Source organism: Plectropomus leopardus, chromosome 9, assembly GCF_026936395.1.
Source record: "Plectropomus leopardus strain MGB_pleo_1.0 chromosome 9, ASM2693639v1, whole genome shotgun sequence".
NCBI lineage: Eukaryota > Metazoa > Chordata > Actinopteri > Perciformes > Serranidae > Plectropomus > Plectropomus leopardus.
In genome coordinates, this window is record NC_142184.1 from 18,146,546 (window position 1) to 18,164,654 (window position 18,109).

An 18,109-nucleotide genomic window follows, 5' to 3' on the forward strand; every position below is an offset into this window, starting at 1 on the left:
TGTTGAGTAGATTCAGCTTAGTAACCAGTCCTCTCTCTTGTTTTATTCTCAGCTCAGCACCCACCCACCTACACCCACACACACACACACACACACACAGACAGGGAAGCATACACACACACACACACACAGACAGGGAAGCATACACAAGTGTTTGGCATGGGCAGTAATATTTATGAAGACCTTCCACTGAATTCATTTATCCCCAAACCCAGTGCAGCTCTTTGTGGAAGTGAGGATAAACACAATGTCCTCACCTTGGGGGATTGTCCTCATTCCTGCTAACCTTGACGGAATGTCTTGTGTTGTGTTTATAGGGACTGAGGAAAATCCTCTCCACATACTGTCCACACAGGTGATCAAGTCACACGTGGTAACATCTGCACATAAAAGCAACAGGCAGTGTAGAGCGATTTGTTTGTGTATGTGAATTATCTTAACATTTCATTCTCCTTGTTCTTAAAGTGGATAGCGGAAGAACTCTGACGTATCTCAGCACCGTTGTAACTGTTGTTTGAACATTTGTGGAAAACATGATCCAGTTCCAAAAGTGAAGTGGAAGTGTGTTGTCCTTAAACCTTAAAGGGACAGTTCACCCTAAAATCAATCACACTTATTTTTTCCGCTTAACCTGTAGAGCTATTACCAATCATGACTATTTGGGTTTGAGTTGCCGTGTGTTGGAGATATCAATCCTAGAGATGTCTGCCTTCTCTCAAATATACTGGAACTAGATGGCACTTGGCTTGGCGCTAATAACTACATTTAAAAAACTTCAACAGCAATATCTCTTTCCAGAAATCATGACCCAGTTACCTCAGATATTTTTTTTTCTCTTTTTCCCTTTTGTTACCTTGACAAACCTGGTAAAACACTCAAGTCAAAATGTAGAAATTGACACCACAATGGTTTTTTTGCAATTAATGAATGACCACAGTGTTTTAGATCACCTTGTCAACAGATTTATAGCTAGTGGCAGCTAGTGGCTATACCAGACTTCTTGGTCTTCTGACCTCTTGACCTTTTCACCAAGTCTTGGTGCTGTAGTATTTTCACTCCTTCCACTCAGGTTGACTTAAACAACAAGCTTGTTTCTGCCTTCAGGTTAGAAATATTTTTGGTAAACAGAAAATTCTTGTTTGCTGGTAACTCTCATTGGTTTGTCGTTTCAGCACCTCGGACAGCAGCCCCCAGGGGCCTCACTGCTCAAACTCCCTGCAACTAAAGTCACTGGACAGTAATTAAACTGAACTTGTATGCAACAATTAGAGGAGACAACTGGAGCTTTAACCAAAGACAGCTATTATATTTTGTAGTTAGTTTTTTCAGTTAATATTTTAACCTTGTGAGGAATTATTGTCCCACTTTTACTATTACAATGGCCTATGAACTTCCTATTTTCTTGCTTTTCCATGTACTACAAAAGCAACACGTGGACACTTTTCGGTCTGAATATCATTGAAATCAATAGCTATAAAGGCTAAAAATTTCTGGTGAGCATGGTGCAGCTGATAATCCATGAGAGTAAAAACTGGTCAGGTTTCAGACGGGTGAGGCAAGGATTACTCTCTCTCTCGCTGTCTCCTGTGTGATTATATCTGATCACATCTGTCACAGGACCGGCGATGCTGCGTACTGTAGTTGCCCTTTTGACATTCACCATATTAGCTCTTAAATATTATATGTGGCTGGTGTGCATATGGAAGGATGGTGTGTGTCCCTTGCGGATGTTCAATAGAATGTATTTAGATCTTAGAGCTTGTTCAACATATTTGTCATTATTTTTCAAGCTGCTATTACTTGACCAACCCCTTTTTCTCTCACATCGACCAGTTCACCCTCTCTTTCTCATCCCCTCCCTTTTTGCTCTTCACTTCGACATGTACCATGGCCACTTTAAGAAGCAGACATCGGTTATACTTAAGATTTCAGATAGGATGTCATCCAATCCAGCATTTCGTGGTCCGTAATTAGGAAACTGACAGTGGTGGTATTGAGTACTAGCCTATTTTATTTCTAAACAGTCAATCTTATTATGGCACACCCAAATAGATTTCTTGGATGAACAAAAGATGCAACAAAGGGAAAGGCCTAATGCTGGTTTGTCTATTAAGACTGTCCCGAAAAAGAATTAGGCTCTGATATATTTATGAGTAGCCTATTTGAATATGTCCTATCTGTGGGCAATGACCTTGTTTAAAAAGGAGACTGTTTGCGCTCGCTCAAGTGTGTGTGTGTGTGTGTGTGTGCGTGTGTGTGTGTGTGTGTGTGTGTGTGTGTGTGCGCGCGGAGAGAGAGGGGCAGAGAGAGGCGGGCACGCCCAAGCGACGGTGTTGAATGGCACCCGTCTGTTGCTTCTTGTGTATATCGGTGCGTCCTGCGATTGGCGGAGGACGGGGGAAAGGTACCCAGCTCTGGCGCGCCGTGGGCGGGTGGATGGCCTGTTTATAAACCCATATCTTCCCTCGTGGGCGGGAACAGCAACAGTAGAGAGTGAGTGAAAGTGAAGCGCAGGGGAGATAGAGTGAGAGAGACGGCGGAGGAGAAGAGGCTGTGGTGGCGGCAGTGGTTGACCGGGGTTCGCGGAGGGGGCGAGGCGGCCGCCCCTGTATGCCTCTTCAACCGCGCATGGACGACCACCTCAGCCTCCTGCAATCACCCCCGCCGAGCGTAACCAAAACCCGGGGCGACAACCTGGTGAACCACGGATACACAGACACAGAAGCTGACGTGATGACGGTCGTGGCGTGTGACAACATGCTGGAGGAGTCGGCGGCTCTCCCGGGCCACCACTCTCTGGACCGATACGAGCCGGATCACGAATGCTGCGAGAGGGTCGTCATCAACATATCAGGGTTGCGCTTTGAGACGCAGCTGAAGACTCTCTCCCAGTTCCCAGAGACACTGCTGGGGGACCCCAAAAAGAGGATGAGGTACTTTGACCCTCTCAGGAACGAGTACTTTTTCGATCGGAACCGACCCAGCTTTGATGCCATCCTGTATTACTACCAGTCCGGCGGGCGCATCAGAAGACCCGTCAATGTGCCCATTGACATTTTCTCTGAGGAGATCCGCTTCTATGAGCTGGGTGAGGAGGCTATGGAGAAGTTCAGGGAGGATGAGGGCTTCATAAAGGAGGAGGAGCGGCCGTTGCCAGAGAATGAATTTCAGAGACAGGTGTGGCTGCTTTTTGAGTACCCAGAGAGCTCGGGTCCCGCGCGGGGCATTGCGATAGTGTCAGTGCTGGTCATTCTCATCTCCATTGTCATCTTCTGCTTAGAGACACTGCCGGAGTTCAGGGACGAGAACAGGGACCCGATCACCATTGCACCTGTGATTAATGGCACACTCCCATATTTCATCAGCCCCTTCTCAGACCCGTTCTTTGTGGTGGAGACGTTGTGCATCATCTGGTTCTCCTTCGAGCTGCTCGTGCGCTTCTTTGCATGCCCGAGTAAAGCCACGTTCTCCAAAAACATTATGAATATCATTGACATTGTGGCCATCATTCCTTATTTCATCACGCTGGGCACAGAGCTGGCAGAGAGGCAGGGGAACGGTCAGCAGGCCATGTCATTAGCCATCCTGCGCGTAATTAGGCTCGTTCGGGTTTTTCGCATCTTCAAACTCTCGCGTCACTCCAAAGGGCTCCAGATTTTAGGACAGACTTTGAAGGCCAGTATGCGCGAGCTGGGCCTGCTAATCTTCTTCTTGTTCATCGGGGTCATCCTTTTCTCAAGTGCTGTCTACTTTGCGGAGGCAGACGACCCGGAATCTGGTTTCAACAGCATCCCGGACGCTTTCTGGTGGGCTGTTGTCACCATGACCACCGTAGGTTATGGGGACATGCACCCCGTGACGATAGGGGGAAAGATCGTGGGGTCTCTCTGCGCCATCGCTGGTGTGCTGACAATTGCCCTGCCTGTGCCTGTCATCGTCTCCAATTTCAACTACTTCTACCACAGAGAGACGGAGGGCGAGGAGCAGGCACAATACCTGCACGTGGGCAGCTGTCAGCCTCTAGCAGACACAGAGGAGCTGAGGAAGGCTCGCTCCTCTTCCTCGCTCAGCAAGAGCGAGTACATGGTGATAGAGGAGCACGGGATCAACAGCGCGTTCAAACAGCAGCCTAACTTCCCCACCACCGCGCAAAACAACTCGCAGAATTGTGTGAATATAAACAAAAAGATTTTCACCGACGTGTAGCCAATAATTTCGACTCATGGCCCTGAACACAGGATAAAAGGGGGTGGTGTGTAAACACACAGCTGCTTCTGTCGCTGCGCTCCAGCGTGTGGAAGCAGATCAGATGAAGAAAGACGGGAATAAAAAAAGAGAGAGACAAAGAAAGACCCCTGTCTGTTCAGAGACGCTGCTTTGTGCTCCATTCAAAAAATCAGGATTTTCTCATTTCAGTGATCTGAATTCATGACTCTATTGGTTTCCTTTCGCGCTTAGAGAGTAAGAGTTCCTTAAAGTATTGGGTATCCTATTCATCTCTGAGCTAGGGAGTTGACCTGTTGTGCATTGTGCAATATATTCTCACAACAGGTAGAAATATAAGCTTTATAACTTTGAAAGATGAAATGTATCGGAGATCACTCTCATTGTATTAACATGCGTTATGAGTCGTGATTCGTCAGTCATAGCCTATGTATAATATTCAGAATAATTTAAATATGTGTGTGTGTGTTTAAACACATGTAATGTCTTAAAAAAACACAGCTCTACATATATTATCTCAATTAGACCGTTCTGTGATATGCCTTTATTGTGCGTTCAAGTCTAGTCCAAATGCTACTGTCTTTAAAAAAAAATAATCCCCTATAATTCCTAGATACAAGCTGTCTCAGTTGGCTTTTTAATGCATAAACGGCACCACATAAACAAAAGGGGCCCCGCCGACTGTCAGTGCCTCATTATCGGTGCAGGACACACGTGAAAAGCGGAGAAACACAGCGCGCTCTCACGCACACATACAACGATCAAAGATGGAGCGTGCTTCTCTTTGGATGCCTCAAATATAGCCCGCTGTGATGTAGTCTCCATGGCGACGGCCGTTTCCTCGGTAACCCCCAGTCACCGTTGCCATGGCACCCTTGTTTCCACAGTAACCCCCCAGATGGCTAGGGAGCTATATTGAAAATTCTCATCGAAATAGCTTGTCTGCGTAAAATACGAACCCAAACATGCCGAGCGCCGCTATAGCCAATCAGCAAGCTAACTCAGTGACTGTAGGTTAACACAGAGACGAATTGGAGTAAAAAAAAAAAAAAAAAAAAGAGGTCTGTTTACAAAGTGCATTTATGAGCTTCCACCCAAAAAATGAACCAGGCGCCACCCAGAGAGGTGCTACGCTGGGAGATGTGGAAGGAGAGGCAGCGCGTGAGGAATTATGAATGGACTGGGAGCACATTGTGTCTGGCTGTCCTGATTGCGCTTCTGCTGGCGCTCACCAGAGGCTGCTGTTCTCCCACAGATAAAACTGGTAAGTTCTGAGCACTGTCACAGCCCTGCTTCTTTATGAACTACCTATTTACCTTTAGCCATGAAACCAGTGTTTTTAGAGACTGATCGTTGATTTATATTTATAAGAGTGGAGGAGTTGGTGCAAAACCGGAGAGTCACATAGATATATATATATTTTTTAAATGGGGAGGGAGTTATGATTTTTAATTTGACTTAGGGTGGGACACTCAACTTTAAATTGTCATATTTTGTATTTATTTTAACTACCCTAAAAAGCCTCAATCAGGGACATTCAACTTACTTTGCTTGGGGGCCAGTTTTGCAAAATAACAGAAGACCAGGGGCCAGTTGCAGCAGCCCCATACATGTATAGGATTTTATGACATTTCTAGGATTTAAGGACGTTTCTCATATTCTAGGATGTTTCTAGGAGTTTAGGGCATTTCTAGGATTTCAGGATATTACGGGCATAGCTAGGACCTCGGTTGGGGGTGCGGGGGATCCTCCACTGGCACTTTGTTGATAAACAAGCTCTATTTTGATGCTGTTTTATGCACTCTGGCATCTTAGGTAGACAACAAGTACAAAAACAATTCCCAGTGTGAACTGTTTAATTTTTATTGTGAATGAGAAAATGATTGGGGAGCCACACAGCACCCTATTGGGGGCCAGATTTGGCCCGCGGGCCATAAGTTGGGTATCACTGCCCTAAACTCTTAACTGGCTTTGAAAGGAATGATTTCTTTAAAAATCTCTAAAATCACACCATCTATCATAGCCAGTAACTGTGAAGTCACATCCTAGCCACCCTCTACCCTGATAAACAAAGTACAGTCTCTTACTGTTTGTGTTTTATGTACATGTCAATGCAGGGAGGTCAGTTCAATCTAGAAAATGGCAACTTAGTGAAATTACACCTATACTCAGGGGTGCAGGTCAAAGCAGTTCCATACATTGCTTTTATAGTTATTATGACAGCATAATGTAAGTACAAGGTGACTGTTTTTCTGGCATAGCTTTAATTCATGCTTAACAATAAAGTGATGTGTCACACGTTCCAGGTATGTACATCTTTAGACCTCCATCAGGCTGAGTGTGTAGTTTTTCCTAGTTTGCGTAATGGGGTGTGATGCTCCTGCAGTGTGTCCTGGTTGTTTTTAACCTTCAGCTGACTTTGTCTATGAAATACATAAGAGCACTTAAAGCATGCCCACCCAGTTCATCTCAGTGCTGCCCCCTGGTGGCCACCATGTCCTGCTGACAGAACAGGTGGCTCACCTGCTATATGACCTGTCTTCTTTTGCAATTGATATTAAAGAGACACAGGGGTCAAATAACATGAGATATACCAGACAGCAAGAATACATAAATTCTTCATTACTTATCAAATGTAATGATTGCAGATGTTTTTCTTATGCATGGGGTTTGTTCCGTATTTTATTTGCTAAAAACAGTAAATTATAACTTGCAACAATTTGTTTATATTGTAGACTCTGTGTTAGGGCTGCAAATAACAGTTATATGCATTGTCACTTAATCTGTTGATTATTTTGTCTACTTGTATTTTGACTTGTCATAGTAAAAGCACAGGTGAAATCGACAAAATTAATGATGGCCCAGTTCCATTACTATGCCAGTGAGCTTTGATAGTGAGTCAGAATGAACAATACCAGAACCTCCTCTAAATGGACTGCAGCACTTATTAATGTTATTAAATACACCTGTGCCTTTCCCACTATGACATGTCAAAATGTCCGCCATGAAAAAGGTATATTGTTTGGGATATAAAATGTCAGAAAATAGTGAAGAATGTCCATCCCAGCTTCTCAGAGTCCAAAGTAATGTCTTTAAGTGTGTTCATATGTAAGTCCAAAATCCAAAGAAATTCAGATTAAGATCATATAAAACAAAGAAAAGCAGGAAATCTCTGAAATAGTGAGGCTAAAAACAGCATTTTCTGTCAGGTTTGCAAGAAGAATTACTTTTAACATTTAATCAGTTATAGGGTTGCAGCAGTACACCATGAAACTGTATACCACGATATGAAAATTTATGGTTATCATACAGTGTATGTTTGCATTTCTATGATATTGGGGAGAAAAAAAGCAACCAGATGGAGAATCTCACCTGCATGTTCACATGCAAAACATTAAAAAATATTCATTATTCAGGTATAGTAAGGCATTTGTTCCACCAAAAAAAAACCAAAAAAAAACTTTGTTTCACTTTCTTTAGGGATACTGTAACATATAATAATAATAATAATAATAACAATTGTGTAATATCATATACCGTGCTATTGTGAATCAACAATATTTTCAGATGTTTATTGCACTGCGAAAATGTTGCAACCCTAATTAATTATCCAAATAGTTGATGATTTTCTGTCCATTGACTAATCAATTTATCAACTATTTGTTTCAGCTCTACTCAGTGTATACATTTAGATTGTAAGGCCCACTGAAAACTCTCTAAACTACATTAAGAGTCTCTAACTTGCCTCATACATCCTCGCCTTTGACACTTCTGCACTGCTGCACTTTCCTGTCTGGATTTATGTGCAGATTTATGGTCACTGTCTTCCCTGAATGTGATTACTCTAACTCAAACAGAGATGAGGGTAGGGAGGAAATAAAAAATTTAAAACGGCAGGATGGAGAATTTATCAAGAAGCCATGTTCTGAATCTAATTTAGTGCGAGTGCACTTGAATGTGTGTTTATGAGCACGTGTGTGGTAGTACACTAATACTACATATACTTCTCCAGTCATGGTTGAGTGATAATTAGGGCAGTCTCATTAGCTGGCTCACCCCTAGGGCAAAGTGGGAGGTCCCACAGAATGAATGACCTCTTCATTGATTATTCCTTTTCCGTTTTGACCCCTGACCTTGACTCCATACATATTCAGTGAAAACCTCTGAATTGCTCATCAGTTAAATGGCTTGCTCATTTCTCAGGTCACATAAAAACTCCATTGAGGAGAAACACTGGTCTATTGATCGGAAAGTGAGATATAGGAGTAGGGGAAGGGAGCTCCTTGTTTATCATCTAACTGGACTGGTCAGTCTGGAAGCTATTCTCATGAGCACAGGCAGGATGGATTGTTAAAGACAAAAACACGGACATAATACTTAATCATGCACGCTCGTCTTTTCAATTCTTATTCTGTCCGCCTCTGCTAATGTGCATCTCCACAGCTCGCTCTAGTTTCACATTTATTTCTGTCGCAGAATCTAACTACCTCTCCCAACCTCTGCTCCTCTTCCTTTAAGTTTACTACAGTGTAGACATTCAGGTTATGCTTTTGTACAGCATAAACTGCAGTAAGTGAGCTGTTAGGATAATGGGTCTGTCAGTGGGGATGGCTTTCATATTTTGGCCCTCTTGTTAAAGGACAGTGGCTCTTATCCAAAAGTTGCCTGCTCTTCTCCTCCTCTTTCCTCTCCTCTCCTTCTGAGCTGACAGTGTTTACAGTTTGAGTTTTGCATGAGTGGTAATGAGACAGCAGGGAGAAGAGGAGCAGCCTTGCGTTGTTAATAAGATCACCGAGCTGTGTGATGGGGCTGGCTACGCTGTGTGGCTCTAACAGTTTTGCTTTGCCTCCTACTCCTCTTTCTCTGTCTCTGTCTCTCCCTCTCAGGTGAAAGTTGTTCCATTTTTCTACACAGACCTCCCAGAAACCTTGACGACCCCAATTATAATGCCTCTCATTTAGGTAAACGGATTCCATTTGATAAGGAGAGTAAATATGACACCGGTGAACCTCAGCCAGCATTCACTGATGATCACTTAGAAAGGTTTTCTCATTTTAGAGCTGTCTAGATTACCCATTAACCCACAGTGACCCTTTTGTCTCTTTAGGGGCAGTGACTCTGGTCTTCCTTTTGGGCCAGATGGGCCAAAGTTATGAATTAAAACAGACTCCCACCAGATCAATTTTTCTTCCCTCCTCCTCCTGACTGGTGTCCTCAAACCTGGACTAGGTGCCTACCTGTTATCCCCCTCCAGTGGATCACCACTACAACCAAAATGCAATCAAAGAATGACAACATATTCCATGTATGGTTTTGTAGCTGCAGTTTTCTGACTGCTTTTCTTCTGGAGTTAACGCACTGTGAGTGGAACCATCACAGGATTCAGGCGGTGACAGAATTCAGCTGGAACTGTTTTATGGACTCAGACATTGCTCCATACTGCTTTCTATGTATACTTCAAAAAGGACAGATTCTGGAAACAGCCAGCAATTTTGCAAAGCACATTTCAATCCTGACTTTACGGATTTCTACATTCTGCGTTCATGTTACTGGGTAATGATATTCATTACGGATGATAACTGACAAACAGCTTTTGCTTCAAGTCAAAAGTGGCAAAAACTGAAGCCAGCCGTGATTTTCTGATATGAAACTGTGATACAAATCAAAGACTGTTAGCCATATGCCTTTTGTTAGCTCTTTGTGCTCTGTATCGCTAATATGTGAAACACACACCTGCGTACGTGTGCTGGTCGCAGCTATTCCCCTGACCTGCACATGGAGAACAATACAGAGGCATGCACATACACGCAAACACAGACACACACAGACATGCCTGTGAATGGCTCTATTTTATCCCAGATTGCACTGGTGTTTTTTTGGGATGGGGCAGAATCATGTCAGGGGAAGGCTGTGTATGCCAGTTTTTGTTTTGTGTTATTCTGTGCTAACTTAAACATGACCCATATAAAGAGATTACGAGTTGTACTGTCTTTATTGCAGAGGAGCCGCAGTCTGGTTTCACTCAATTACTGAGAGAATGGTGCTCATTGATGTCTGGGAGAATATCTAGGTCCAATTACAGACCTCATTGTGCGTGCGTACGGTATGTTTCGATCATGTCGTGACTAGAGACATTTCAAGAATAACAAACCCTCTCTGTGTGGATATTTCTGTACTGTTAATCCACTTCTATAATTTACTCTGATATGGTGTTGTTTAAACACACTGTTCAATATGTATTTCATTATTTAAAAAATAAGTACAAAGTTTTTGTTTTGTTTTTTTGTTGTTGTTGTTTTTTAATGTGAGGGACTTGTGGAGAAAACAGTTTTATGAAATTGGGCCAGTACTGAGTGAGTGCTGCAGTCGGCAGCAGGAAAACAAGTTGCAATGTAACCCTTCAGAGCATATGTGCACCGTCAGTTTATGTCCACTGTAGTGCTTGTTTTTGCCACTGACAGGCTCAGATTATTATTGTAGGTATCTCGAAACAGGGAAAGGATCCCAACAAGGACAGACTTTAGTGTTTCGATCAAAGCTGCTCGGATCAGATCAATGGATTAGAAGAGCAGCTGCTGCAGAGGTGAGTGAAAGCAAACTTCCTCGTGCTGGTTACTCCCAGCACTGGACTGCGAAGTGTGTGTTTTCTATGGAAATGCAGCTGTTTTAATCTAAAATAGGTTGGAAAACGAGAGACAACACAAAAAATATTTGAATAGACGAACGTCTGAGTTTCACTTTTGCTGCACTTGGTGCTCTGCTGCTTTGTCTGTGCCCAGAGAAAAGATAGACAAATACAGCGCCCAAAAATCTAAATGTGATGGCAAATGCTGATATTGTGGTAGTGCAGCACAAATAAATCAACATGCTGAAAACCCTTGACCTTTTTGTGAAAGAGTAAGATCATTTTTGTTTTAACAGAAACAGCCTTGGAATCGCCGTTGCCAATTTCACCAGTCTTTATATAATAAACAGTAATTCAACAGCCAACATATTTTCTCATCTAACTGGGTGAATTATTATGAATTGAATGAATTAATTTCAACTAAACCAGATTTGGTGATTGTTGGAACATTGGGAAGATGAACCGAGATGGTTTTTGTGGGTTTTCTTTTGTTTCTGTAGACTTTGAATGCAGTGTGTTGTTACGATAATGAAAATTCTGTTTGGTTTTCCTTAAAATGCGTCTGGTGGGTCTGGCATTAGTAATTTTGAGGCTGATTGTGGTTAAACAAAAAAGGATCTTACATTTTAACAAAAAGGTCTATCTCTGTAGGGACCCTTTCCATAATGTCAGACAATTAGAATGATAATCTGAGTCTGTCAATAGCAAAAACAAACACCTCTGGTGGACATAAACTGACTACATTGCAGCCTGTATTGACGCTGCCATCAGCAGCATGCTCAATATTGAAATACATTTTAAAATTGTCCCCTTTCAATTAGACACAAAAACATGGGAAAATGGAGTCCCAAGTTGAAAAATACTGACATTACCTTTTAACAGGCTAAAGGTGAAATAAGGGTCGAGCAAAAACATCAAAAAGTTTACAGTATAGGACACCGGATCAAGTAATTGCAGTGCTTTACATCATAAAATTATGATTCTGCACCATTTCTTATGGTGTAATCAATCAATGTTGCTCTAGTTTCAAAAGTTCATTGGGGCATTCCTTCCTGTTGACACAGGAAATGCCAGTGTTTAATAAGTGTTTCACATGTATAGCTGCACACAGTGACAGTGTTTTAGAAGTGAGCAACAGCGTTTGGCTTGCGACCCTTTGAAGGGCTGGTTACTTAAAAACAGACTCGTACAACAGAGGTCTCCATTGTAGTTATACTGAACAGAAAGAACAAGACTCTTTTGAAACAGGGTGACTGGGCCAATCCCTCATGTCAGATGTCAAATCAAACACGACCCAACAATATTGTTCATTGTTAACCCAAACAGTAACAGCGTTTTAGAAGTGAACAGCGTTTGGCTCACAGCATTTTGAATGGCTAGTCAAATGGACTCGTACAACAAAAGTCTCCACTGTTGTGGTGCTGGACAGACAGAACAAGGCCCCTCTGTGATAGACTGACTGGAGATATCCTTTATGAGAAGGGCCCCATGAAATCTGTGAAATTTTTCCCACATTCTTTTGTATTTTTTTCCCAAATTCAGTGGTTTCGATTTATTTTATTTGTTTTTTAATTCTGTGTGTCACGATTTAAGAACATTTGTCATTAGAAAGAGGGTTTAATCATGTGGTGGATCAACAGAATTCCAACAGTTGAAGAAGACGATATTTAAAATGTATCTAATATCAATGAATTTATGAAGTGCTTCAAGACAGTTATAAAACAAACCTTTTCATCCTTGCCGTACATCTGAGCTTCATATTTGTCTGCTCTAAATTTAGTTGCAAATGTTAAATTCCTTAGTTTTTTTGGATGACCGCAGGGCCCAACAATAACGTTCATTGTCAACCCAACATCAGTGATTGGGCTAATTTCCCACCACAATTTTGTGGTATTCCTAATTTATAAGGGATGGTTGGGAAGGTGACGTTTGAACTTTTTGTGAAGACAATCCAAATAATCTTATTTTGATACATGTATTTGTACTGTGTAACACCTTATTTTGAAATAGTAGTCAAATGTTTTAGGTTTATTTCCTCATGTTTAGGCAACAAAAGCATGTGGTTAGGTTTAAAAAAAATCATAGCTTGTCTTGAAATAAGTAAACGTCTTGCCACATAGTGTCAGGTCACGTGACATAAGTTACAAGTGTAGCATGCTACACATACAAGCATACTACACTGTTATTAAGTTAACACCATTGACACTCTTAGTTTCACAGAGTTAGTTTCACCATTCACACCTGGCCTATATGGACTTTCTGCTCTGTATACTTAAGTGCTTGCCAGTGGCATCAGAAATAGCCGCTGCCTGGTGTGTATCATACCGCTGCCAAGAGTGTGTCGGTGCATCGGTGTCTGTTGCTTACACACATTGACAAAGCAGCGGCATTTGCCATGGTTGTGGCCAGTGGCATTACCGCTGCGCGATGCCTATCATTCCACAGCGATTCAGCTTAGGTGCTGTAAAAAAAAGCCTAATGGTAGGAAAAACCCTGATATTTTATAAATTGCGTACACATTTTGGCAAAATCTATGGAATCCTGTGTTTTACAGGGGATTCCATGTTTATTGTCAAATTCTGTAATTCCATTTGTGTTTTCTGCATTGGGAAAGTCATAAGGTCCTAAATGAGACTATACTGGATTTATTTGTAAATATCATAGCAACAGAAAGATAATATTACAAAATAAAAGACACTTCTCTGTCTGAGAGATTTAAGAACTGCAGCATCACCAGGGATTTATATTTGGCTTGGAAAAGAGATGGTGATTCCCAGGTTTAAGAGGATATTATTGCCACACATTTGGCTGCTCCTTGAAGAGAAAGAAAGTGAACTGAGCTGTGTGTGAGTCCAGTGGAAAACTTCATATCATCTCGGTGCCGCAGGAGGTAAATATTAACATTCTAACAGTGGTTTTCAGCCATCACACTGTCATCTTGTGTATGAGCAAGTGTGCTTTATTGCTCCAGTGAGCCCACCAGCTCGCTAATAACTCTGCCATCTCTTCAGGCTATTGTGTGTCCACGAGTATCAAACTGCCTTTCTTTCAGGCATATTGGAAATGTGGTGATAGTTCTAGACTAAATACTCCTAATGTTTATCCGAACAGCACAATTATGGACAATGATTGTTCCCTCTCTGGCTCTTTGCCTGCCTCTTCATTTCTCTGGCTTTATTACTAAACATGTTGGTGAGAAATACTTTGAGATCACAGAAATACCTATGACGTCATTAAAGCTCACCACCAGCCATGGTGCTACACCAGGAAATCTCCATAGCAACAAGGGAGGGTTGTTGTAAAGATGAATAGAATGGGCAAATACAACAAATTTAGCCCTCTAGAGGTAAAGTGAAGGGATCATCACTTAAGCTGCCTGTGATGGTATCAGTAGTGTTATGTGTACAAGTGCAAGCATTGGCACTGTGTCATTTTGTGTGTCTCGGTGTGTTTTGAGGTAATGTATACAGTGTGCATGTATGTGTATAGATTGAGTCTCAACCAAGCGGGAAGTCTTTTTTCAACAGCAGGTCTAAGTGGAGTTAAGACAATACCAACAAAACCCTTCATGAGCCAACATCAGATTGTGCACACACAACACTGAGAAATTACAGAGCTGAATGCCAACAACAGCACACAATGAGGATATACTAACGTCTCTAGAAATGACTTTAAATGACTTTAAAACTCCACTGACTGGTGTTGTTTTTTTGGGTTGGGAAGATCAGCAGAAGTAAGTTATCGAGGTAACACTGACACACAGTTCTGCTCTTAAGTTAGCCCTTTGAAACCTGTATCAGCATGCTGCATTAAGATACTTTTCACAGATATTTAAACCCTGAACAAATTGGTTTAATTTCTTTCAGAAACATTGAGGAAAAATTATGAGCAACTTGGCAAGAAGTGTCCTACAGTTTCCTAAAACGAAAAATTGAAAGACAAAGAAAGATTTGCTTTAAGAGAGTGAGAAAGAGAATCATCAGAAAATTATCAAAAAAAAAGGAAAAATATCAAGAAAACTATTATTACAGGTATTTATTTTAAATTAGGTTACAGACAAAAATGTATTGTTATTCATTTTATTTTATCACGTTTTCAGGTAATTTCCTGTTTGTGTTCTTTTACCTTTCCTTTTTTGTGCTTATTTCAAGTAATTGTGTTGGAATTTTTTATTTTTTTGAACTAATTTCTGGCTAAATTTGGGGTCATTTCTTGCAAGTTACTCATCACCTTTTTTCTATATTTTTTGAGAAATCAAGCCAATTTGCTAAGATTCAAAGAGCTACATTTCTTGAATAAAGCATGTGTGATCTGGCAAAACACATTTCTTTTATATTTAATGGGATTCAAATTAAACTAAAGGGCAGCACAGAAAAGCACAACTTCTAAACAAAACAGCAATAAAAAAAATCTAAGATGGTCCCTGTTTAAGAGTTTGTTTTCGCCTAGTTCTTAAGAGTATGTATTACCTCTTTTAGCATCAATGACAGCTTCCAGTCTTTTGTAATAGTTCTTAGTTTAGGTCCTTTATTTCCTCAGATAGTAAATCTCCCCATTCTTCTTGGCAAAAAGCCTCCAGGTCCCATAATTGTTATGCATTCTTGCGTGATCAGCACATCCGTCTTATCATCACCTTTAAGTTGATATAGCAAATGGTTGCTAATCACACATCCAGCAAGGAGCAATATTATCAGTCATTTGGAATTGTGTTTGTTTCTCTCTGTTTTTGGTCTCTGCCAACTACTGAGGAAAATATCTGGCTCTTAAGCTGTGAAATGCTTCACTTTGTTTACCACTTATTTGCAAATTGTGTCTGCTGTTGGTGCTGAGCCGAGCTGGAAACAATGCTGTGAGAGTAAAGCTGGATGGCTTTAAAAAGCTGAGGGTAATAATTACCTGTAGGATCCTGACTATGAGCAAACCCTTTGACATTATCACATTGTTTTCACATTGTCAATATGATAGATTTTTTATTGTTAAAATTTCGATTATAGCCACTTTTAAGCTACATGCATTGTTTTGTTTTTCCTCACCCAAACTGGGGGTCATATGTTACTCAGGTTGCTAAAGCCCTCAGAGAATTTTACGATTGTAGGTTATATAAGGAAAGCTGACTTGAGTTGATTGATGACCCTCTAAAATCTTTTAACTTTGAAAGACCTTTTGAAATATTCCCACTAATGATTACAAAGTACCCTTACTTCCAAAACACCACATAAAATAGACAAAACTTTGTCATCCCTCCCACCTTCAGTGCATGTGACTCAGTTTTCCTTTATGACTTTCAGTTGTGTGACATTTCCATGTTCACCGGCAGAGCCACACCATTGGCAGCTGGGGAGGACGGTTGCTAACGGTGATGATGCTGTTGCTAGTGCTTCCACATAAAAATCTGATTATTTCTGGATGCTGATTGGCTGATCAGTTCCGACTTTCAGCCACAAGTGCAGGAGACGATGTGCGACCCCTTACCCAGACATATGTTCTCTATGCAAACACACAAAACAAAACCATCTCAGATATAAACACTCAAATACATGCAGGCACACAAACAAAAACATTCAAAACAATATCCCCAACATATTTAAACCAGATGTTAAGACACATTGATTGTTTTTGTAGCTGTTGGATGAGGTGATCTGCTGCCAGTCATCTCAGTTTTTGCTGACAGAACAAACAGACAGATGGTGGAGAGGGTGATAGTGTGAAACAGAGAGCGAGAGAGGGATGCTGCTGTGCTCGACTGGATGACTCATCACTCTGTCACTCTGACCTTTATCTGCTACCCTCTCCACCTCTATTGTTCTGTCGCTCCGCCTTCACTTTCAATTTCTGCACACTTCTAAATACACCTCTCCTGAACATTGTGTTGGTTCATCTCCTTGCTTGCCCTTCCCCCAATCCTCTTCTGTGACAATTGTCTGACATCATTTCAACCTTATCCCCCCTTTTCTTTCCCCCATGCACCCAGCTCAGTCGCCAGAGCACAATTTTTTTGTTGTACGTTTCTACAAACTACGGACATGTTACATTTGTACCTTTCATGCGTACCATATCAAAGTTTCCCAAGTTACACAGCACTGATTACATGTGCATGAGCTGACTTTTTATCCTGGAGATCAAGAGGATATTCGATAGCATAAAAGCAAGGCAAACGGCTGCCAATTTGCAGACCACTGTTAAACTAACAAACAACAAAACCAGTTATTTTTTAGTAAGACATATGCAGTATTTCCAGCAGTGATGGTATCACCAAAAGCAGCTATATTTTTAGCAAGTCATCTGTGGGATTTCCAGCCTTGATTGTGCCATAAAATTTGGTGTTTTCTAGTGAAACATTGGTGCCATTTGTGCAACCAAACGCGGGTGTTTTGTAGCAAGACATCTGCACCATTTCTGGTTGTAATTGTGTTACCAAGCTCAACTGCAGCTTGTTTTTTGTGACTTTTATTTTGTTTCTGAGGACTTTAAACAAAGTGTTTTATGATGACATAAATTGCTGTTGATGTAAATAGATTTTGAAAGATTTGGCAGTAGTGACTTCTATGCTCTTTGTGGTTAAACAAAAAGGATATTGCACTTTTTAAAAAAAAGTCTATCCTGTGAGGGATCGTTTCTGTAATATTGTCAGACACTTAGAATAATAATCCGAGTCTGTCAGTGGCAAAAAGAGCACTTTTAGAGGACGTACACAGACAGTGCACAAATGCCCTAAATGCTTGCATTACAGTCTGTTTCACAGCTTCTGGCTGTCTCATTCACTTTCAATAGTATTAATAAAAAATTTAAAAAATTGTTGTTTCTGTCAGTCACATAGACACAAAAACATGGGAAAATAGAGTCCAGGTCGAAAAAAAATACAAAAAAGTTACCCTTTAACGGGCTAAAGGTCAAAGAGCAAAGCAAAAACATGAAATAGGTTACAGAAATGCAAAATGCAATGCTTTATATCATAAAATTGTGATTTTACGCCTGCTAAAAATTGATATATAATGGTATTTTAATGGTGTAATCAGTTAATGTTGCTCTAGTTTCTTAAGTTCACTGGGACATTCACAGCATACTGTAAAATGCTGTTGGCACACAGGAAATGTCAATGTTTAATAAGTGTTTCCCGTGCAGAGCTGCACACAGTGATGGTGTTTTAGAAGGGCAGCTCAGAAGGGCTGGTTACAGAAAAACAGACTCATACAACAGAAGTCTCCACTGTAGTTACACTGAACAGACAGAACAAGGCTCCTCTGTAACAGAGTCATTGAG

At 41.2% G+C, this 18,109-nt stretch overlaps 1 protein-coding gene across 2 annotated transcripts; it reads left to right on the plus strand.

Annotated features, from left to right (window-relative positions):
- The first annotated feature begins 2,286 nt into the window (after positions 1 to 2,286).
- Positions 2,287 to 10,306, plus strand: LOC121947366 (potassium voltage-gated channel subfamily A member 3). Of its 2 annotated transcripts, XM_042492390.2 has the most exons (3): positions 2,287 to 5,488; positions 9,111 to 9,185; positions 9,332 to 10,303. In XM_042492390.2, the coding sequence occupies exon 1, from the start codon at positions 2,611 to 2,613 to the stop codon at positions 4,204 to 4,206; it is 1,596 nt and encodes a 531-aa protein (XP_042348324.2). In that variant the 5' UTR covers positions 2,287 to 2,610; the 3' UTR covers positions 4,207 to 5,488; positions 9,111 to 9,185; positions 9,332 to 10,303. The 2 variants fall into 2 exon arrangements, with proteins under 2 accessions (XP_042348324.2, XP_042348325.2); XM_042492391.2 differs by lacking the exon at positions 9,111 to 9,185 and having other exon boundaries at positions 9,332 to 10,306.
- Positions 10,307 to 18,109: the final 7,803 nt, after the last annotated feature.